The 23,694-nt window shown below is 44.3% G+C and overlaps 1 protein-coding gene across 1 annotated transcript in view; it reads right to left on the bottom strand.

Moving 5' to 3' along the window:
* Window positions 1-22,125, bottom strand: part of ENTPD3 (ectonucleoside triphosphate diphosphohydrolase 3) — a gene marked incomplete at both ends in the record, with an annotated part of 30,785 nt that extends 8,660 nt beyond the window's left edge. Inside the window, 6 exons of the mRNA XM_079712196.1 lie at window positions 1,200-1,433; window positions 2,361-2,520; window positions 4,654-4,804; window positions 10,845-10,962; window positions 18,607-18,734; window positions 22,086-22,125. Of these exons, the coding sequence (XP_079568322.1) occupies window positions 1,200-1,433; window positions 2,361-2,520; window positions 4,654-4,804; window positions 10,845-10,962; window positions 18,607-18,734; window positions 22,086-22,125 (831 nt within the window). The remainder of the gene's footprint in view (window positions 1-1,199; window positions 1,434-2,360; window positions 2,521-4,653; window positions 4,805-10,844; window positions 10,963-18,606; window positions 18,735-22,085) is intronic.
* Between the last annotated feature and the right edge of the window lie 1,569 nt (window positions 22,126-23,694).

Raw genomic sequence — 23,694 nt, 5'->3', positions numbered from 1 at the left:
CTGAGCCACGGAAGTGTAGCTCAGGGCTGCCTGCAGGGTCCCCGCTCTGTCCTTCCCAGGAGTGCTCAGGCTCTCTCAACAATACATGTGGCATGCACGTGTAGTGGGGCTCCAGCCTTTCCTGTGAGGCTGAAAGAGAAGTTTCGGAAAGAGGGCCAGACCTGGAGGGTGAATTCTCACCACCTACCCTGCATGACTACTCAGTAAATATGGGGATCTGAAGATGTGACTTCTGCTGATGACACTTTTGTAAATCAACCCAATTTTCTACAGGCTAATGGCTGGGGAATACTGCTTCCTTCTTCAATGACAAAGTAGGTTGCAGTGGTGGGGGTTAAGCTACTGATGCTGTGTCCACTATGTTCATAAGCTGACCCAGCTCTTGTCTCCTTCCCCTGGGCCCCATTAGAAGCCAGGATCTGTGGCCTCCGGTTGGCCCCATGCCCCTCTAGGTGATCAAGCCTCCTTCCCTTCGTGTTCCCTTCATCTTCATCTTCCCTTCTCAGCCATGGCTGAGATTGATGTCCCCTTAGCACTGGAGTTTGGGATCTTGGGTCGCATCCATGGTGCTAGTGCCCTTGTTGACACATACAGTACTAATGTCAAGTTCATATTAGTGACAGCCTTCTAGCTGATGCCTGAAGTAGCCATCTGTGCCATGGAACATTTACCAGATGAATTACTGACTGATGTGATGGAATTCGGCTGCTCTAAGACCCCACCATATAAAGGGCATGAAATCTGCCTAATATAGGCTCATGTAAAAGAAGCCTGAGCCTGGGGAGGGCTCTGCCCTCTCCTCTGTCAGCAAGCATTTCCCATGTGACCACTTTTATTATTTTGTCTGCACTCAGGAGAGTCTCAACATTCTCAGGTTTATTTAGCTACTGGTTTAAAACAGCTTGTGTCCATAAAGGGATCCCAAGTCCTGAATCATTTATAAAACATCTGGAGCTCTGGAATTTCCCTGGACTTCTGACTCAGATACACTGGAAATGGTCAACACATCAGAGAGAGTGAGAGAGAGAGAGAGAGAGAGAGAGAGAGAGAGAACTTGGATGCCCACAAGTAAAGAGGAAAATGCTGCTGTTTCCATCCATCTTCTAATTGGAGTGAAAAGGACACACCCCAGAAGGCAAGGCATCTTCCTCTCAGCTAAAACCCCCAAGGGAATACCCATTGCCCACTGGCTCAGGTACCTGAAGGAGAATTGCCAGAAACCTCTTCTCAGCCTCATTCCGGCCATAACACTGGAAGCTATGTGTGTAGAGTGTGTACTCATAGCCATACAGGGACACCTTCATGATGTCGCTGGTGTTCAGCCCCACATTCTCTTCCACCGCGAAGGATATTTGCGTGGAGGCACCGCCTAAATCCAGGGCACCTGTGGTCTCCTTTCCATTTGGATGCACCCACATATGCCACAGGCTCTTCTACACAGTGGGAAAAAGAAACAAGAAAAAAGACCAAAGGTACCATCTCTGATTGTACGGTTCTTCACGCAAGACCCATCTCTTATTGCTAAGAAGTATGACATGGGAAGCATTCAGGGCCAGATCTCTCCTTTATTTCAGGGGTGGTGAACTCAAATGCTTACAGGGACTGTACAGCCAACATAAATGAGTGAGTAGGCAATAGGGAATGAGGTGTAAACAGTAGGGAATGATGGGGCCTGGGGCAAACTGGGGAATGCATGAGCTATACTCTGTTCCAGTTGGTTCTTGCCATGCAGGAATGTGAGTCTGCTGTGACAAGCTCCTCCAACTTTTGGGGAGTGAGGGGGGCAGGAGAAGCTAGAAATGTGGATTTTTATGTGAATTTTCCAAAATATTAACTAATTTAATTTAATTTTATTTAAAATATCTTCAAGGGGGAAGAAAATAGGTCTTAGGCTGAACATAGTATGGTGTCCTCTGCACCAAAGGAGCACGGAGTATGGAGACTGGAATGCGAGGAGACCTGAGGACACAGAATGAGTTGGGAAGAAAGCTGCCTGAGGGCTCTGGAAATTCCAGATGGCTATGGGACTTCTTGAAAGGGTCATTTTCCAGGTGTCCTTCAAAAGACTCATAGCCCACTGCTAGATTTAGATCCTCCCCTGCCTCTAATTTCGTATTAGCTAGTAAAATGATGATATTCCCCCTCCCCCATGCATTTGGTCCTGTTTAGGATCCACAGCTTTGTCCTAGCTATACATGTCTTTTCTTAGCTGTTGTATCATAGATGTTTCCCTACTTCATTACATGATAGAAACAATGCAGGACAGATGGCCCTGTTGGCATGTACCTCTGCTTAAGTTACCAACCACAGGGGACAGGATAAACAGCAAGATTAAAAACCATGCATTTGTTTTCACACACCTCCAGGAAATTTCCCACTAAATAGTTGGCTGTAATCCATCCATAAATCCCTTCCTCTTGCCCAGAAATGATTTGAGCATCCCTAAAATCAAAGGGCTGAGACTCGAAGTAGTTTTGGATGCTCGCAAGGACTTCATTAGCTGCTGTTTCGTTTTGCAACCTATGCAAGGCACAGAACACAAAAGGCTGAGTGCCCAGACAACAATCTTAAAATAACCCCCCACCCCCTTCAGGCCAGGACAGTTTTCCAGATGTAAATAAGACATGGCAACCCCCTGTACAAGTTGAAGCCTCCCAGGCAAGGCAGGATGCAATTGTTACCTGTCAAACTGCCAAGCAGGAAAATAGCTACCAGTAAAAATACCACTTGTTCTCTCCTCCCCTACCTGTTCCTATCCCTCTCTCTAGCAACCAGCTAATGAAAAGAGCCTCCTACTCAGTCACCATTGCTCTGTCTCAGATCAGCAGAGGAAAGGAGATCGGTGAAGGCATAGGAGTGGCATAAGTGATGTCTTGGGGCACCATATAAAGAAGCCCTCATCAGGCCAGAAGGAAGGAGAGCTTAGGAGGGAGGGGGAAAGGAAGAGGGTTGAGTTTTCAGCTGTCCCAGCTTTGCTCTTTGGGAGGGCTTCATCATGAGGGGATATGATGGCCATCATGGCTGTCATTGAATTGAAATTCATTAGTGTGCTGACCCATGGAGGAGTGGTAACATAGCATTCATATCACCCATGATGTAGAGTAATAATATCATTCATCTGCTGCCATTTTATGAAAGAAAGCTCACTTGGGAGACTCTTTTCCCTTTCATCAGTGGGTTAAGAAAGCCAGGGGCACTGGCTCACTCTTGGCTGAAGAAGAATAAAGAGAAATGCTACAAGCAGAAGTCCATTCCAGTTCAGTAGCAAATTATCACCACTTGGAAAATAATTAAGAATTTTCCTAGTTTTATTAATTCCCATCCCAGAGATTCTCAAATTATTGGTTTTTTTTGTATTTGACTTTTCTAGCAATTAAAATATCAACTAGTTCCTCAGAAGAAATGGATCACCATCAGAAAGTTTCACAAGGAGGCATTAATATTTAATTTATTCAAATGTGACATTCACTTTTTCCCCAACTGGCAAACTTTTGTATTCCATGGTTTTTGTCATGGGCTATAAATTACAGAGCCTTTAAATGATTTCTCACCGAGAGGACTGGGAGAAAAAAGCAACCAAGAGAAAGTTGGGTTTTTTGTTTCCATAAGAAAGAAAAGGCAGAAGAAGGGAATTTCTATGACATTTCTATTTCAGGTAAACGCAATAATTTTGAAAACACTGCAGATTCCAAGAGTAAGCAAAGAAATCTGACTTCTTTCCGCATTCTACTTGGTCAACCAGGACACAGGAATAGAAAAAAGGAGAGGAAAACTACAAGGAAAGGGCTCAGTCCAACTGAGAGTGCTTCATGATTTTTTTTGATGATCATTTTAAAGTGACTCTGTTGTTCCTTTGTATTTTCTTCATGCCCACATGAAGAAAATACATGTAATTTTACATTCCTGGGATCACAGACAAAGTGGCTTTGAAACAGAATGAGTGTCATCTTTTGGGGAGAAAGCCTTATTTTCAAAGTTTAGGGCAGCATCTACCCTTTAATTTAGGTAGATTTAAGTTTGATGGGGTTTTTTTAAAAACTATTTTTCTTTTATTTCAAGGTCAAGGAAATATTATCATGGAGAAAAAAAGAAGAGAAAGGACATTCAAAAACAATGCAACTGGGCTAAAAGTCATGGCTACAAATTTAGAAGGAACTGCTTAATTGAATGAAATGAGATGTTTGTTTTTATGTAACGCCAAAGGCTTTGGGGTGAGGAGCAGAAATCCCATTATTTGAAAGCAGATCTCAGTGACATTTTGTACATGGGTAGAAGCTACACAGCTTAGTAGTATAGTGAGTTGCATTTAGTGGAGCCGGTTGTCCACAGGTGTTAAAATACCAGGAGTCAAAAACAGTTTCTACTTTTCTAGAAAACTAGAGGTACATCCCATGATTAGATTTCATGTCACTTTCCTTTATTTTCAGAGCTCTCGGTAAAATCACCATGGGGAAGGGAATCAAATATAGAACTGTTTCTTTCTGAGTATTAAGATAAAGACTAAAAGTTTCCCAACTTTTAAAGCCTAAATTTATGGCAGAATATGGGCTTCTTTCTTTTGGATTTATTCCCAGAAATAGAGTTACATTCTTGGAAAGAATTCAACACATTCCTGGTTATTTTGGTCCAAAGGGCTCCCATTCCAGCCCTTACCTCAGCAAGCGCATCCCAGCTGTGGCCCCCAGGTAAATGCAGGTGGATCCATGGAGGTGGGCTGGAATGTGCCCCTTGACTTTTTGCATGCAGTCCTCAAAGGCTTTGGGGGCATCTTGAGGGTTTTCCCCATAGCTGGAGATCCCAGAGCCTGAAGAGCAAGCAGTCAGCACTTCTTAGCCTTCCCAGGAACCAACAAGAGCAGTACAACTTTTAAATATAAAATAAATCAGCTCTGGAAATTATGGGTTTTTGTAGGGGGCTGAAAATTGTGTATGTGCTAAGTTCCATGTGGTCACATAGATGAGTGAATTCCCAAAATATGGAAGGAAAGAATTACAAAAGTGAAAAAAGTAATGAGCCAAGACCTGCTTTAAAAAAAAAAGTTCTCATCATGGAGATTTCAAATATAAATAAAAGTAGGGAGAAGAGTATAACAGACCCATGCACCCATCTTCCAGTTTCAACAATGATCAATCTTGCTCCATCTGCACTCTCCCATTCTCTCCTCATGAAGCAAACTGCAGACATGGTATCATTTCATTCTATAAATATTTCAGTATGTATCATTAAAAGATAAGAATTCTTTTAAAGAAACATAACCATAGTCTCATTATTCTACCTAAAAATCTTAAAAATAATCCCTTAATATAACTAAATATCTAATTAAGGTTCACGTTTCCTCCATATTCATATTTTTTTCTCTCCCTATCTCTCCCTCCACCTCTCTCTTTCTATCTAGTTTGTTTGAACTAGGGCCCAAATAAATTCCATCCATTATAATTGGTTGGCATGTCTCTTAAGTCTCTTTTAATATATAGATTCTGCCCCCCCTTTCTAATTTTTCTTTGTAATTAAACATTTTTTTTCCTTGCAATTTCATTTGTCTTACAGTTTCCCACAGTCTAGAACTTGCTGATTGCCGCCCCGTGATTCATTTAACATGTTACTTGGTCCCTGTTTTTATCTATAAATTGGTAACTGAATGCAGAGGTTTAATCAGATTCAGGTTTGAACTTTTTCAGAAAGAGTAGTTTATAGGGATGTGCATTTCCAATAAGACGCACAAGCATCTGGTTGTTTCTCTCTTTGTGCTGTTAACAGGCATCAATGATCATTGCTTAGATCCATTCATTACTCCATTAGGGTTTACGAAATGCTGATATTTTCTTTCCATCACTCTTGCTTCACTTTTTACCTAAAATGCTTTTATAAGAGGAAAACTTCCTCATCGTTAACTATTTGATTACCCTACAGTACAGTTTGTACAGGGAAGGCAGTGGATAAGTGCTTGATTCTTTCCCTTTATTTACCAGCTTAAAATATATAGATTGCATCTCTAGTATCTACCTAATTTAACCAATAAGGGATTTTGTTCGTTTGTTTCTTTAATGGCATATGAATCTAAAGATATATTTGATATGTTTCAATTCATTGCAGTTACTATTCTTATTGGTGGCCTATCTTGTCCAGGGGCGCTCTCTTCAATTTGGCAGCTGAATCCTTTTGACATGATCCCAGAAACCTTTAAGAACTTTTCTGCTTTCTGATATGATGAGATGTATCAATGACCTATATATTTCCTGCCCCAGATCTGGAATCTCCTGTTTCTCCAAGGAATCCTGGTTTCTTTTATTGAGTAATGGTATTTAGCATTCAAAATTTGGAAGCTAGGTTGCTTACTGAAAGCCTTTCCAGAAGACAGACTTAGAGAAAACTTTATTTCAAGAGAAAACACATCATAAATTCTTAGTGGTATTTCTAATTCAAAACTTCAAGTTCTTCCTTGAATTCATTGATCTTGTATCTTTGCCTTCCTTTTACTAGCCTGTTTCCCAGCCTCTCCAACTTAATAACTCATTTGCTTTATTTCACAATCCACACACAACAGTCTCAGTATGACTATGACAATACCAGCACTACCACCAATTATAGGATTATTGAAAACAATTTAAGATTTTTTGAAGTTCTTTTTGTCCTTAGGGTATATCCTATTAGGCATGTACAAGTGTCCATAAATGAAGCTTTCTTGAAATACATACATGCTAATTTGTCTGCATATTGTCTATGGCTGCTTTCATGCTAAAGTGGGAGAGTTAAATGGTTACAACAGAGATCATATAGCCAACAAATGAAAAATATTTATCCTCTAGCTCTTTACAAGAAACGTTTGCTGTCCATTGACTTAGATGATTTATAGGCATCTCCAACTTAATATATTTGAAACCAAATTCCTTAATCCCTGCCATGGTATAAGGTTCCTAAAGCCTCCCAGAGGGAAAAGGAGATTGGATTCATAGGTTCATGGGATACTGGGCTTCACAACCACAAGAAAAGAGCTAAAACTGCTATTCCAATCTGGGAAGAGAGGGTTGGACAGCTGGCACAAGACTTACTTGAGGGGGGACAAAAGCAAAAGACATGAGCAAGGGATGCTTTCCAACACTGTAGTGGCCTGGTCCTTAGAGCAACTCTTTAAGGTATTTCAGTGGAGGAGATGGTTAAGTTTAGGCTCTAGTGGAGTTTAAAGAATTTTTAACTGCTGGTTTAAAGGGAAAACATGAATGTCGCCTGTGAGAGAAGGCAGCAGGAACCATGAGCAGTGCCTCCTGCAAAAGAGATGAGGGGCAGGCAAGGAACCAGTGACCCTGAGGGAATGGCTTTAAAACAAGCAGCCAGAGCAACAGGCACCAGCATGTGGACCAGCAGCTAAAGCAGCACCCAGTGAACTCACGGAAAACAGCACCTGAGGACTGGATACTCACCAGGGACCCCCTGAGAAAGAAATTTCTGAGGCCCTGGGCATTCGGGAAACACTGTTGGGCAAAAAAGCATTCACCACCCCTCAAACTGGCCAAGGCAGGGGAGACCTGGGGAAGTTTGCAACTTAGAAACTAGAAACCCAAATTATGCTTGGCGAAGCTGCCTGTGTTTCAGGGGATGACACTTGCCAAACTTTAACTCTGTAATTGGAGCTGTAATTTGTGGTCTTCTGGTCATTGTGAGTATATATGGATCCCTGAGGCTACCGTGATCAAAGGGAAGATCCATTTATGGATGTGGTATGGGCTCCGTGACCCTGCCCCTCCCCTAAATCACATCCAGGGTGGGCCAAGGGCCCCTACCCCTGAGAGACTGCCTGGGTCCCTCCCCATGAAAGTGCCACCTCTTTCTACAGCCCGAGGCCATCAGGACTGACTTGGCTGAATTGCCCTCCCGGGTATAGAGGCAGATCTTACAACTATGTTAGAATAACCTTTTAGCAAGAATATCCACCAGGAACTCTAAAGTGTGGTGCCCCATAATTAGTAATAGCTAACACTTATTGAGTGCCTACTGTATGCCAGGGATTTGCTACCTGCTTTATATATATTATGTCATTTAATCTTCAAATAATTCCTTTGGGGTGGGTATTAGTATTATTATGCTTTTTATTTTAGAGATGAGTGAGTCAAGACTCAGAGAGGTTAGATAATTTTCTAGAGTTCCCACAGTAGGGATAGGGTGACATCTTAATCACTGTCCTACACTATCCTCTCTACTTGGAGTGACTGGTCTCTCTTTCCTAAAGAAAGCATCCTCTTTCATGCTTGGGGGTGAAGAAATGGCTCAGAAGTTAGAAGAACAGAGATGGGATCTCTGGCTGAAGTTTGAGCGACGGTGCTGCCGCTTATGAATTGTGGGTAACAATGCAAGCAGTACTCAGAAAACATGGAAGTCCCCTGTTGTGAGGAGCCCAGAGCGGTGCCATGCAGATGCCTCTTCAAAGAAAGGCTTAGTGTCTCAGCGGTTAGCTCCTTCGGGGTTTGCCTCAGCTGCAGAGAGCTGCCTTGCTCAACATCTTCTTCCCAGGATGGCAACATCCAATGACTGACAGTGACGGGGGGATCACAGCCCAGCCATTCATACCCAATGCAGGTCATCTCTAATTGGCTGGAGCTCTGTCAGGCCTGGGTTGCAATCTGACTTCTCTTTTTGTCCAATCCTCCTTCTTCCGCCTTCCTTCCATGGGTGCGGATCGCTAATCACTCCCTTGCATCCCAGACTCTGTCTGGACATCTTAACTGTGACACCTATGTCCCAGGGAAGGCGAGCTCCTGGCTGCCCTCCATGGAAGGGCAGATGATCAGAACGCACCCTGGTTATACAGAGAAGACTCTTGGTCTCCCTATGGGAAAGGCTAATTCTGCTTCCCAACTTTTTCCATGCCATGACCTGCAACAAAGTATTCTATTTGGGCAGCTCATTGAGGGAAATGAAGGAGGTTTCTTGGGTTGGGAGGACTGGTTCAGAGTCTATAACTTTTCCTATAGGCTGAGGGTATCCCTGTAACCCATTCAGGACATACTGGTTGGGAAGATCCAGGCCAAGTCAAAGATCATAATGCTCTAAAGAGGGTGGTGCATACATACACACTCACTAACTGGGCTTGACTATGTGGACTAAAGGCTTAATTGTAAAAGGCAAAATTATAAAACTTTTTTTTGTTGTTGGCTGCTCCATGCGGCATGCAGGATCTTAGTTCCATGACCAGGGATTGAATCCGTGCTCGCTGCAGTGGAAGCGTGGAGTCTTAACCACTGGACCACCAGGGAAGTCCAAAACTTTTGATAGAAGAATATCTTTATGACCTCAGGATAGGGAAGGATTTCTTAAATAAAACGTACAAAGTGCAAACCAAAAGGGAGAAGATTGATAATTGTACCTACATGAAAATTAAGAACTTCTGTTCGTCAGAAGATACCATGAAGAAATTAAAAAGACAAACCATAAACTGTGAGAGGATATTAGCAACAATATGATAATAATCCTAGCAAAGCATTCATATTCAGAATATAGATAAAGAATTCCTAGGACTCAAAAGGAAAAATTCAAGCAATTTGGTAGAAAAATGAGCAAAAGACATGAACAGGCATTTCACATAAATAGAAAGTCATAAATATATAAAAAGATACTTAACCTTATTAGTTACCAGGGAAATACAAATATCCATCAACAGGTAAAAATGAGCCAGATACTGCTACTCATTGCAGCATAGATGAATCTTAAAAACCCAGTGGTAGTGAACAAAGCAAATTACAGAATAAATGTTTGCTTCTAATTAAATAAATGTGTGCTTGATTCCATTTTCAAAACCAGGAGAAACTAAATGCATAAGGACAAAACTAAAGAAGAACAAGTAAACCATCAACCTAACATTCCGAATATGTTGTGGAGGAGGCAGGGAGTGCGTGGAGGGTCATTAAAGATGTTGATGCTGTTCTGTGTCAGGGGTCGGCAGCTCACTGGCCATATACAGTTCACCACCTTCTGTTATACAGCCTGTGAGCTAAGATATTCTTACATTATTTTTAAATGGTGGGGAAGATCTTTTTTTAATATATTTTGTGGCATTTGAGAATTATATGAAATTCAAAATTTCAGGGTCCATAAAGAAAGCTTTACTGGAACGGAGCCACAAACGCCTACTGGTTTACAGATTGTCCATCTCTGTCTATCTCTCTCTACCCACCTCCCCACCACATACAGCCAACTGGAATATAATTTTCCTATTGGAATACAGTTTTCCTTGAGTTTCTCATGTTTATGTATTATGAGCAGAGGCACTGACTGCCTTTGTTCTGGACTATTTTTTTCAAGGATATTTGCATAATGAACAGGCTCAGAAGATATAGTGTTTCCCTCCAGAGCAAAAGGCAGGTACCCATTATAAATGTTTCAGATTCCCTAATCTCAGGGTTCCTCTTCTGTAACATAACCCACTGTGTGAGCAGGTACCATCTGGCTCTTTTTACATCATCCTGTGCAAATTGGGGCTCAGAACCAGCACAAGAAAACGCTGATACTTGGGCTACAACTGTTTCTGTGAGTAATAAACTCTCCTTTGTTTCTGACCCAGGAGTCTTGGGTCTTCCACCAGCAACCATGAAAGTGCGGCAGGGTAGAATCTCACACCATTCACAGTTCTTGACACCGCCCCCCACCATTTTACAGATGAGAAATCTGAAACCCAGAGAGGGGAAGGGACTGGCCTGAGGTCACTGTACTGATGAGTAGCAGCACCATCTCAAGGTCTCATATTTCCCTGACACCCAGCCCAGTGCTCAGTCCTTGCCTCTGGGCGGCATCTCAGGACTCCTGCAGGCCTCTGAAAGACATTAGGATATTCCCTTTCTTCCCTTGGGCCTTACCTTTCACGCTACATTTGAAGGTTTGACTGACTACTCCAGTATTATTCTCCTTCTCTGCTGGCCATTGATACACGTAGACTGTGGTTCTGGAAGACCCGGCATCGAGCACGATTCCATACTGAATAAAAGGCGGGGAGGGAGAGTCAGAGACAGGCATCTGAGGACCCCTTTTCCCAGGGGGCCACCAAGAACCCTGAGTCCTCCCAAGAGCTTAACCCACACTGCTTCATTTAGGTGGGAGCTGACCAAAAAGAAAAAACTATTTTCTCTAAACCAACTTTGTCTCCGTGGACTCTGGATGGAGGGGTTGGGGGGGAGATGGGTCAGGTGTTTTAGGCCGCAGTTCTCAGCCTTGGCCTCACATTAGAATCACTTGGGGAGCTTTTGAAACTCCCAATGCCAAGGCTGCACCTGAGACCCATTAAATCAGAATCTGTCAGTAGACCCAGGCACCAACAGTTTTTAAAGCTCCTTTGGTGATTCCAGTATGCAGCCAAGGTTGAAGATGAGTACCCCAAAGATCTTGCATGCAAAGACAGTCTCCTGATTCCTCCTTATCCAGACTCTGCGGGGAGGGTGGGGGGAGGCGGTCAGAAGCCACCTTGGTCTCAGGAGTACAATGAATAGTCAGTCACCTGCTGCCCTCTATTCTCCAAACTTCCAGGCCTATCAGCCTGGGATAAACAACCAAAAGGAAACCATAGGTAGGAAGTTCTCACAGGGAAGTGACACACTGATATCTGCATTGGCCTTCAGAATGAAAGTATTCCTGCTTAAGGAGGAAAAAACTAAAATACAAACGAATGTTCACATATTATCCCACTTTGGTGACATGTGTGTGAACAAATGGACAGGAGGGTATTGCCAGCCATCTCACACAGCTTGAGGCAGGTACCAGGGAGCTTCGCTTGAAGTTGTGGCCCAGCCCAGGCCCTGGACCAGGCCTGCCTAGGAAGGAGCATTCATTAGCAGCCTAGGGGAACTGGAATGAGTTATGCTGACCTAGGTCACTATCTGGTTGGGCTTGGAATCAGCCCAGGGCATCAGAGGCTTCTGGGTGGCACCTTTTCCCCAATTCTCCCACCATTGAGTTAGCCTAGCCTGTCCCAGAGGGGAAGATGACGTTGGGTTCTGGAGGCAGGTCACATCAGATGGATTCCTACTTTTCCGATATTGCATAAGAGACCTAACCTCTCTGGATTCCCTCGTCTTCAGGCAACTTCCTTTCAGAAGTAAATAGGAGACCATTTGCCTGATGCTTAGTGGCTGCTCAATAAATACAGGCTATATAGAAAAATCAGTGAAGCAAAATAAATAAAATTGCAAAGCAAGAAAAAGAGGGAAAAAAGTGAATAACTTCCCTCAAATCCAACTACTGTTTTAACACCTTGTTATATATCTTTTTCAGTGGTCTTCTGTGCATACAACTACATATACACATATGTGTTTAGACATATGTTTTTAAATCAACACAGGATTACACTACACATAATCATCTCCAATGCTCTTTTCTTACTTAAAAAGTATATCATGGGGGACTTCCCTGGTGGTCCAGTGGTTAAGGCTCCGCGTTTCCACTGCAGGGGGCACGGGTTCGATCCTTGGTTGGGGAACTAAGATCCCGCATGCCGTGCAGCGCGGCCAATAAATAAATAAATAAATAAATAAAAGTATATCATGAACATCTTTCCCTACCAGTAAAAATACTGACATGATTTTTAAGCCATTCATCACATTCACTATGAGATGTACAGTAGTTGATTTAACCAACCCCCTGATTCTAAACTTTCTGTCACGAATGCTTGCTTCATTTGAAATAGGAGCAAATTAAAAAATGTTATTCCAGCTTCTCCATTCTATTAAGATAGAACCTCCTGTGTACATTGGTGTTTGAACTTGAATAGCCTCTTCACCTCAGCTCTTCAGTCTGATGCGTGTTGCCTGGGATCCTGACATGACTCCCCCCATGGCAAACAGAGGAGGCATTGTTCACAATCTGTTCCAGGCAGAGGCTCCCCGTGAGATTAAAGCACAGGTTGAAACTGAAGGAAACCAGGCACTCCAGAGGTCTGAGCCTCTGTATCAGTCTGCTTTCTTTCCTTCCCTCTGCTGCTGACCTGCTCACCAGCCCCTCCATGCCTGGTACTGATAAGAGGAGAGAGAGCATGAGAGGGCAGCTACTCCAGAGGGTGCCTGTCTGTCCCCAAATCTTCTTTATCCCAACCCTTCATGAAGAATGCTCGAGGCTGCTGGGCCAAGATCAGAAAGAATGAAGAATGTCCATTCTCATTTGTAAGTCCAGGAAAATGGGATTCAGTTTTCACCAGAATGGGCAGCAGCCAGAGACTTTGCTCTGAGATTTGCAGGAGAAATGGCGGCCCCTTGGGCGCCTGCTGATGTGATGACAGGGGCAGCCTTGAGGCCCAGTGCTACTTTGCACTAAGACGATCCACCCCCACCCCACCATTGTTCACTGGCATTTTCAAAAGTGAAAAAATTGATCTTTAATCAGTTTTCAGAGCTCATTTGCCTAGATCAGTACAACTCACTGCGGTTCCATGGAGGGAGGGGGAAGGGGAGAATGAATTACATTCAGTTCAGCTAGGTGGGTGATGTTTGGATGAAAAGCGTTAAGTCACCTTCTGTTTAATGCAGTGTCAGAAAAACAAACAAACAAACATGGTCTGAATGTGGAACTGAAGATACAGTCAGTGGGTGAACCAAAAGGAAACATGAACCCCATTGTCCAAAACTCAAGAACTTTGTGAGCTTCTAACAAAAGCAAAAGCAAAGGTCATAAGGTCAGCTTTCTTAGATGTGTTTATTCTTATTTTTATTATCATTATCATCATCATCATTATTACTCTTACTATAATAATGAGAATAGTGGTAGTAATAAACATTTGGCAAACACTTATAATATGCCAGGCACTGCACAAAGGGCTTTAGTTTTGCATTTATAAGGCAGGTGTTATCATCATCCCCACTTGACAGATAGGGAAACTGAGGCTCACAGGGGTTAAATAATTAGCCAAGGTCACAGACTTGGGATCAAGCCGGGGTCTAACTGACTCTCAAACCCGTACTCATAGCCCCTGTGCTTTCACTGAGTTCCAAGAAAAACAAGTCTTAACAGGGTGACTGATTAATAAGAAGGTGCCTGATATGGTACGGCAGACTTTCTTTGTTCAGACAAAAGACCCTCAGAAGCAAACTCTTGGTTAAGTGGTGTGCAGATCTGGCTGGAGAGGAGAATCACCAATTTGAATAAGGAGCCAGGGCCTTCTGGAAAGCAAAAAACCAATTACCCAACTCTTGTACTCCAAGAGGTAAACCAAGGTGGGCCACCAGATATCCAGGCGGATGACTGAGAATGGATGAGGGTTAGAAGGAAATGGTTTTAACACAGCCTGGCCCAGTTGTTGTGCTTTGGAGAGTCATGTGACCCAAGGTGGGGATCTGACTGGCAGAAAAGCAGTGTCCCTGAAACCTGGGACCCTGCAGGCCCCTCTTCAACAGTGGCACCATGTGGCTGCGAGCAGCAATGCAGTGGGGTATTGATCAGATGGGTCTGAGAAGCTCCAGGGCTTCTAAACAGCCGTGACGGGGTTAGGAGGGCGAAACCTCAAGAGGAAGATATTGGACTTAATGATAATAAAGCGGCAGGGTTGAGGTGGGGGGTGCTGAGTGAAAAATAAAGGCGACGTCATCATGTTTACTCTTCAAGCTGATAGAACAGGTCAGACCAGTGACAGTGAAAAAGGGACTGGGGATATTTCCACCGTTGTCTAAGTTTTAATAGTTCCGCTCTTACACTCAGATAAACCAAAGCTAGGTAGGCCAACGTTGGATTTAATAGCCAGATATCATGACTTTTCATGTGGGTCTTGAGGAACATTCCAGGACCCCTCAGATAGGCCACTGTGGAGTTGGCCCCTCAAAACCAACTGTCAGCAGCACACAAAAAGGCAAAACAAGGCTCAAGGTCTGAAAACATAAACAATGAAAAAGCCTTTATATTAACTGGTCTCCACCTCCACACTGCCCTTCCTGCCCCTAGCACACACTGCAAAACAAAAGGAAAGGTCTCTGGACAGCCTGAGAAAAGCTGCATGTGGAATGCCCCATTCCAAGCTGTCATTCTGCTCCTGCTTCAACTGGCCCAGGACATCTGTCTTTTCTTATAACTAACCCACTCAGTGAAGCAGAATGGGCCTTCTGGGCCAATATTCCTGTGTTATACAACTTCCTGTCCCCCTACAACTGGGGCCTGACAGCGAGATTCTGAAGAGATTAAAAAACCCCTCTCTGAACTGTCTGCTAATTGGTGAGGGTACGTCTACTGGCCCTTCCAAACCCTTGTCTAAGGCCAATGTTCTCTGCTCTCTTTTCTTCCTTCTATGCCAAGTCTGCTATTTCCAATCTGTGTAACTGTGGGAAGCTATTTGCCCTTTCTGTTCCTCTGTTTTCTCATCTTCAAAATGGGAATAATAATAATCTATCTACAGGGAACAGTCACTGAGGGTTCCCTGCCTACAAGCCCTCAGACCTTACCACTGTGATGTCCAACCATGCACTTTCTACCTGCCTGAAGGCTGTCTCCATTGGCTGAACCTACCTGAGCCCACAATATGCCAGAAATACTAGAGAGCTGTTCCCCAGGGAGCAGCCCTCAACCAATGACTAATGGAAGCTGGTGTGTAAATACACCCTTGAGTAGGATGACTGTGAGGCAGATGTTCTATATGCCCATGGCAGAGGACACCCCTGAGGTGAGAGTTCTGCACTGGCTCCCAGAAATCCCTAGCAGGACAGCTCCAGCTGCCCACAGTGGTAACCTGATGGGTAATAGCCCCTCCATTGGCTGCCTTCCCTTCTGTCTCACTTCCCATCCCCCCACAGTTCTTCCTGGGGTCACCCCCAGATGACCATCTTGCATGGGCATCTTTGACTAGGGGAACCCCTCTGACACAGAACTAAACATGTGTGGTCTCCTCCTTCAACATTGCCCTCCATACTGCTCGGGGACCCACTTTTCTGTACTCAGTTTACTCTTCAAGTCTTCTAATTCCTCCATATCCCTCCAGTTTGAATTTACCTCTCATCTCCCAAAACAACTGCCTTAACCAGCTCATCCCTCACTTTTAAAGGGCCTGAGGGAAAATTTTATAAATGAAGACTTCTGCTCTGCCCCACCCCCACCTGTCCTCTTCCCATCCCCAGGCAAATCCATAGAGTAAACAGCCTCATGCACCTATATGTTGACTGTAGAGGGTGGGCTAGCTCAGACCCCACACCCATGCTCTGTCTACTTTCCCTGCAAGCAGCTGCCCCTTTGCCACCCCTCAGACCAGTGGTGAGGTCTGCCCTCAGCAGGAGGCCCACACAGACCCTGGATTCTGGGGTCCCAGGCACCACAGCATGTTCTGGAAGGGAAGCACGACTCTTGGTGGGTACATTCCCTTGTCCCACGGAGAGATATACCTGGAACGCAGCTAGAGCTGGTTCGTTTGACTTATGGGGTCTAAGGGTGGTACTGGGGTCTAAGAATGGTTACTGGGGTCTAAGAGTGGAACCAGCCTTCCTCCCAGTTGGGAGGCACGTCCCTCCTCCAGTTCAGCACCTTCCTGCCTCTGCATCCATCCTCCCTCCTTCCCTCCTGTGCAAAGGAGGATGTGTTTTCCCAGCAGAGGCCAATGTCTCCTCCTGGGTTCCCTGTTCAGAACTTAGGATCAAGGAACAGGGGGAAGTAAGTGAAGAGAGCCGTGGGAACAAGAGGGTCTGGGTTTCAGTTCTGGTCCTGCCATCCACTGGTCAAACCTATGTTTCCTCACTTGCAAAATGGTGGTGACAGTGCTTGTCCACCTTCCATAGTAGGCATAAGAGTTCAGTGAGATAATTCAGGGGAAAATGCTCACTCAACTGAATAGCAATTTACAAAGTGTAAGGGGATGGTATTTCCCCTAGTTGCAATCCTGATTTTATATAGTTTATAGGAGAAGGCAGTGCCTGGAACTTGGCAAAACAGATTCTCTAGGCCTTAGCTAATGTCTTTGAACAACCAGATAATTTGTTTTCCTCTCACCATTAGACAGCTGCATAAGGCTTTTTATTTTTCTTTTTTATTCATGCTATTCATGGGGGGCTGAGATTCTTAAGTAAAATACCTTATAAAAGAACCAAATTCCATTATCTAAAAAATATTTTAGGGACTTCCCTGGTGGCACAGTGGTTAAGAATCCACCTGCCAATGCAGGGGACATGGGTTCAATCCCTGGTCCAGGAAGATTCTACATGCCGCGGAGCAACTAAGCCCATGTGCCACAGCTACTGAGACTGTGCTCTAGAGCCTGCGAGCCACAACTACTAAGCCTGAGAGTTGCAACTGCTGAAGCCCGCATGCCTAGAGCCTATGCTCCACAACAGGGGAAGCCACCGCAATGAGAAGCCCGGCACTGCAATGAAGAGTAGCCCTGCTCGCCACAACTAGAGAAAGCCTGCAAGCAGCAATGAAGACCCAACGCAGCCAAAAACAATAAATAAATTTAAAAAAATTGTTTTAGGAAATTTCCTGGTGTTCCAGTGGTTAGGACTTGGCACTCTCACTGCCTGGGCCCCAGGTTGGATCCCTGGTCGGAGAATTAAGATCCCACAAGCTGCACGGTGAAGGCAAAAAAAATAAATTAATTAATTAAAATAAATAAATAAAAAGATTTTACTTTAATCCTTTAGAAAAGTGAACTCAGGATGGTAGAGCAAACTCACCCACGCAGCCAAGGCAATATTAGTTTCTTTTTTACCTTTTAAAAACCTCTATTTCAGATATAGCCATTGAACACTCCCTAACAGCAGGAAGATGTAGAAAGGACTCTAAGGTCAAGGATAGATACTAAATGAGATTCAAATAACATGGCTCCTATGGCCCTTGTCCAACTAAGAGAGGTTTTCATATTTTTAAAGAGTCATAAGAAGACAAAAACAAAAAGAAGATATGCAACAGAGAGTATAAACGGCTCTGAAAGCCTAAAATGTGTACTGTTTGGCCCTTTACAGAGAAAGTTTGCTGACTTCTACCCAAAAAGGTTGAAGGACTCACTGACTCTCTTCACCTTTCATTTGACAGTCTCTCATGGGATCACCTCCTCTCACCCTTAATAGCCAAGGCAGAAGGGATACATACAATTCTCAGCCTACCAGAGACCATCCATTTGGGGATGGACTTATCAAGAGCTGAGAGAGGCTTCTGGAACTTAGCATAAGGTCCTGAGTAATTTTTGGGGGGGGGGGAAAGAGTCAGAGGGATCATGGCATACTTCTAGACTCAACAGAGGTAGCACAACACGACTCAAGAAGTCCTTTCAGGTCCTTGATTTTGTTTACCCAGGCTAGGCCAGAAGAAGAGCCTGGGTCTCCTGGTCTTCACTCATGAGCAAGTTTGTGTCATCTGAAGGAACTGACAAGCTGGTAAATCTTTGGTAGCCATCTATAATTCTTGGCTACAGAGTCTAGCTTTGGTTCTAACACTCAGGAGTCAAAGCAAGACCTCACAGTCCTAGGAGAAGGTGTCACCACTATCAGTCTTTCACCTCAAACATCACAAACCCAGCATGTCCAGTCTTTCTCCCTGGGTTCTTACCCTACCTTTCCCTGGCTCCAGCTAGAGGTAAGGGGCAAGAATTTTCTTCTCTTCTAACTCATGAGTTTAGAATCATTGATGTCAGAGCCCATTTCTTCCCTTCAACGCCAACCCCTTCACACCTACCTTCAGTCCTGGAAGGAGAACCTCTTTCTGGTGAATCTGGATGAGTGTGACAGCTACAAGCACCACAATGCTCAAAAGCAAGACCACCAAGGCGATGATGGCTGAAATTCGGGAGAGGGCCTTGAGGCCTAAAATGGGGAGACCCGGAAGACACATGAGGGGGAATTGGGAACAAGGTCCTGGCCTTCTTTGTAGAATCTGTGGACTGGGTGCTTAACCGCATGCATGTCACTTCCTCTGGCTTTAGTGAGACCAATACTTTTAGAGCAGCAACTGGGCTCAATACCCATTTGTCTTTCCTCCAAAGAGTGGACTAACCAGTGTTTGCGGGGAGGGTATGCATGGTTTAGTTCTCTGGTATTTCCCAAAGTGTGTTATGCGTATTACTGGTCATCCCTGAGATGATTTACAATAACATTTGTTTCAATGTAGATTTGAAAACTATGGGTTTTCTATTAAAGCAGGTGATATAACATTTCATTTGAAAATAATCTCAGATAAATACAAAGAAATTCATATTGTATTTCAGATGTAATCAATTATTATAAAGTTCAGTACATGATGACTTACCATCAAGCAAATAGTAACACGTTTGAATTCCTAAGATATGTGGGTTCCCAGTAAGAATTCAACCTCAGTCATTTTTCCTGTGTCTATAGTAAAGGCATAGGGTCTCCCCTACATCTTCACAAACAAAGAGTAACTAGACCCCAATCCACGTGTTCCCTCCCAAAGTGGTCATATAATCTCTGGTATTTGTATTTTAATCATAACTATATCTATCTATGTAAACTATATCCATTTAAAAGCAAAAGAAAAAATGTAGCATATGAATAGTCTTCAACTAAATATATAGCTTCTGAATAAAGGTAATTATATAATTATATGCATTATATAGTAATATATAATGTATCATAATGGACTATTTCTACTTATTAAATTTAAACTAATATTTCTTAACTAGATGATTATGAGCAAATATTTACTTGGGTCTTAACAAATCAGTGGGCTAGTGAAAATTTCATAAAGTAGCAAATATACTTACTAAAAAAAATAAAAGAAAAGAAACTTTCTGAAATGATTCCATTTATGTTAAGTTCTAAAACAGGCAGGTGACAGAAATCAGAACAGTGATTACATGGGGGTTTGGGGCAAGGGTCCACTGGGAAGGAACACGTGGGCACTTTCTGGGGTAATGGAAATGCTCTTACATCTTAATAGGATTGTGGGGTATATGGGTGCGTGCGTTTTTCAAAATTTATCAAATTTTCCAAAGTTCTTTGGAAAAAAACTGAAAATCAAAGCAAACCAGCTCCTTAGGTACAATTTCCCTTTTTTAAAAAAAAGATTCTTATAAATTGTCCCTGTTCTAAAAACATAATCCTTTCAGAAGGCAAGAATACCTAATTTAGGGACACAAGATCTATCCATTTCACTGTATATAAATTATACCTAATTTTTTAAAAAGATAAAAAGACATTTAATTAAAATATTGACTAAATAATAGTCTTGGTAGAACTATTATAGCATAAACATAAGTGGTGACACTCAAATGGCTGAAATATGATAAACACTAGCATAACAGGAAGATCACTGAATTCAGAGAATCCAAATATTTCTCTCACTAATTGTGTATTTAAATGTAAATTAATTAAAATGAAATAAAATTTAAAAACTCAGTCCCTCAGTTTCACTAGCCACATTCCAAGTGTTCAGTAACCTGAAGTGGCTACCATATTGGGTGGTGTAGCTACACAACATTTCTACCATCACAGAAAGTTCAACTGAATAGCAATGGGGTAGATCCTGTCCTATTCCAGAACATATACTTTTAGATCATCATAACCTATGCTTTACTACTCCTTCATTATTTCTAGGAGACATTTTCTTGGAAGAAAAAAAAAAAAGAGCATGTATATACTACCATATAGAGTTAGATTCAGCCTCAATATCCAATCTCATCACAATGCTTCCTACCTGGGGAGGCCAGTCATGCAGTGGGTCTCAATAGCTCAGAACAGCCAACTCTTACCACCTCATCTGATTCCCCTGCAGTATAGATGCTGCCACAGACACTTCCTGATGTCAAAAGTGGTCATGTAACACCTTAATTCTCCTCCCTTGTCACTGGGAGTGAACTGGAGGGGGACTTGTCAGTATTTATCAAAATTGCAAATGTGTATACCATCTGCCTCAAAATCCCACTTTTGGGAATTTATTCCACAGAACTAGCCCGGAGTGTGTTAAATGACTTGTACACCAAGTTACTCATTGCAGAATCATTTCTCATAGCACCTGGAGGGAGGCCAGCCACTGTGGAGTTAACCTTAAGAACCCCTGAAGGGGTCCTGGATCACCTTTCTGTGATTCCAGATCAAAGGATATGACCCAGACAGAAACCGGTTTATCCACAGAGGCAAATTTTTGCATCACCTTTTAAACAATGCATATGCCAGTGTCAGTTACAGTTTAAGGGATTTTTTTTTTCCCTAACAAGACAAGGTAGAGGTTTAATCTGCCATGTTAAACTTGTCCTTTGGAAGGAATGTAACAAGTTAGTCTGTATGTGTGACCTTACAGTATATTGTGTTAAAATTTCAAAGTGTTTTGAATACCCAATTTAGGGGCACCACTAAAGAACATCTGTCCATGGGGCGGGAGTGGGGGTGATATATAAGCAGTCTCCTGACCACAGCCAGGAGGCTGGCCTCCTAAGTCCTCTGTGCTTCAGCAGTTTTCAGGTAAAAAGCTATGATTACCTTAAGCAAACCCTTGCCCCAGCAGAAAAGCCTATCACAAAGCAAAATGGACTAGACCAGGTCTCGTTGATTTAGGGGACGCAGCCTAGAGCTGTGCTGTCCTTAGGGCTGGACAAACACTGTAATTACCAGGTTCCTCCCGAAAGTGGAGAGGCCAGACCCTTCTGGGCTTCCACATGAGCAACTCCAAAATGTGCTCCAGAGGCAGGCAGGCAGGGCAAGCTTGGAAGTGTGTGTGTGAGTGTGTGTGTGAGCATTCTACACATGTGCCTGCAGTATCAGCGGTAACAACGCTGACCCATGGCGGGGGTGGGGGCGGGGGGGATGCTGTAGGCGCCTTGCCAGAAACAACACTTGGATGGAAAGAGAGGCAAACTCCAAGCGCTTTACAATTCATCACAAAATCAACAATATTCTAAAGCAGACCTTACACACAGCTGGGTAAGGGAAACGACAAGGGCCAAATTAATGGATTATGCAAACCGGAAAAACCATTTAAGCGAAACAAGCATATTAGTCCTTGTTTTGTGTTGCTTTGACGAAAAGAATTACTTTTATCTGTGGAATGCCGGTGGTGAAAGCCCGGTGAGAGACTGAGTCTCACACCAAAGAGGTTAAACCGTCATTTGCTGGGGACATGGATGAAGAGCTGTGGGCTGAAGCTGGGATTCTTGGGTGATGTGACAAAATCACATTTGCTGCCTGCTGAGCGATACTAACCTGCTTGCTCACAAGGTTGGCGGGTCAGTACCGTGAACATCTCTCCTTCCAGCTGCAGGTGAGAGAACACAGAATGACAGAGCTTCCGTGGCCCCTGACTTACGAAGTTCCAAAAACTTGCACCGTGTTAAAACACAAAGCCACTTCACTTCTACCGAAGGAAAACCTTCTGGGGGACAGATGAACCTAGAACTTCCAAGACAGACCCAAAGCTGGGCTTACATTCTAAGGTCAACTCCCCCCACCCCCCATGCAAGGAAAGGAAGAAGAACGGGTTTGCTGAATTTTAAACTCAAAAAGATTTCTAAGAAGTCAAGCTTCTCCTGCAGATTTTCCCACCTGTACACACCTCCCGGGGCAGAACAAATTCTCCACCTATTATGAACATTCACAACCTGAGGAAGGGCTGTTCTTCAAAGCACACCAGCAAGGGAGGCTTGTGTGTGTGTCCGCGGCCCGCGAGCCCGAGGTCGCCCTTTCAAGACCCAGGACGGTTATCTGTGGCTGCTGGCTGGCGACCATTGCAAGAGGATGTCGGGGCCCCCGGCATCCAGCGCCCCAGGATATGGGAGGCCCCACGCTGGGCTGCGTCTCCACACAGCCAAGGCATCCAAACGTCCAGCGCATCTCCGGACCCGAGGAAGCGCTTGGTAAAGACTTGTCCACCTCTCCCGGCACGGCGGGGACCACCTCCCCACCGCCCGAGGATGTGGGGCTCGCGTCCTTCGGTCCCTCCCTCCGGCCCCCTGCGGAATCCGATTCCGTTTCCTTCCCTCCCAGATCTCAGCCTCACGAAGCTTCCCGTTCCTTCCGCGGCGGCTCGGACACGGGGACCTCTGTCCTCACCTGTGCTCAGACGACCCGAGGAAGGCGACTGGCGCTGCCGCAGTGCCAGCTGGCGGCCCGAGCACAGGAGGCTCCTGAGGAGGCGGGGCGAGGCGGGACGGGGGCGGGGCTGCCGCGTCCGGGGCCCGCCCCCTGCGCCGGTCCAGGCCAAGCACCTCTTCACCTTACCTCTTCTAGTTCATCACCACCCGAAGTGGGGGTGGGGAGGGGCGGGAGGCGCTGCGAGGCCTTGGCTCTCCACTCGCGATCCCGCCCGAGCCTACCTGGGGAAGGTGGGGCGGGGGCGATGTCTTCTGCCTGTCGCCCTCTTCGATGTCGAGGCCAAGAGCCTTTTGATCTGTCTTTTAGTTTCCACCACTGTTACCCCTAGCCTAAGTGGAGGGGAAGTGGGGGAAGGGCAGAGCAGAGACTGGGTACTCCGTGGGTATGCACAGGTGGGCCCTGTGCTCCACCTTTCTGTAAAGTCGAGACCAGTAAACACCTGTAATGTTGGGGGTGAGGCAAGTAAGCAGACTGGTCCCTGGGTCACTTGGACCAGGAGAGCAAAGTAATACAGAGACGTTCCCTCTCAAATAGTTTAGCAGAACCACCTTAGCTATGCCCAGGGACATTCTCACTGGTTACTGAGCAGTGCTCTCCCCCACTGTATTTTATATATGTGTCATTAGGCCAAAATTCAGGGCAAGTACTGCCTGGAAGAGGCCAAATAGGAAAGATGACAAAAATGCAGCCATTCAAATGCCCCAGGAGTCTGTTTTTAATG

Source organism: Hyperoodon ampullatus (assembly GCF_949752795.1).
Source record: "Hyperoodon ampullatus genome assembly, chromosome: 10".
NCBI classification, from domain to species: Eukaryota; Metazoa; Chordata; class Mammalia; order Artiodactyla; family Ziphiidae; genus Hyperoodon; species Hyperoodon ampullatus.
This window is presented reverse-complemented; position numbering and strand designations above follow the sequence as displayed.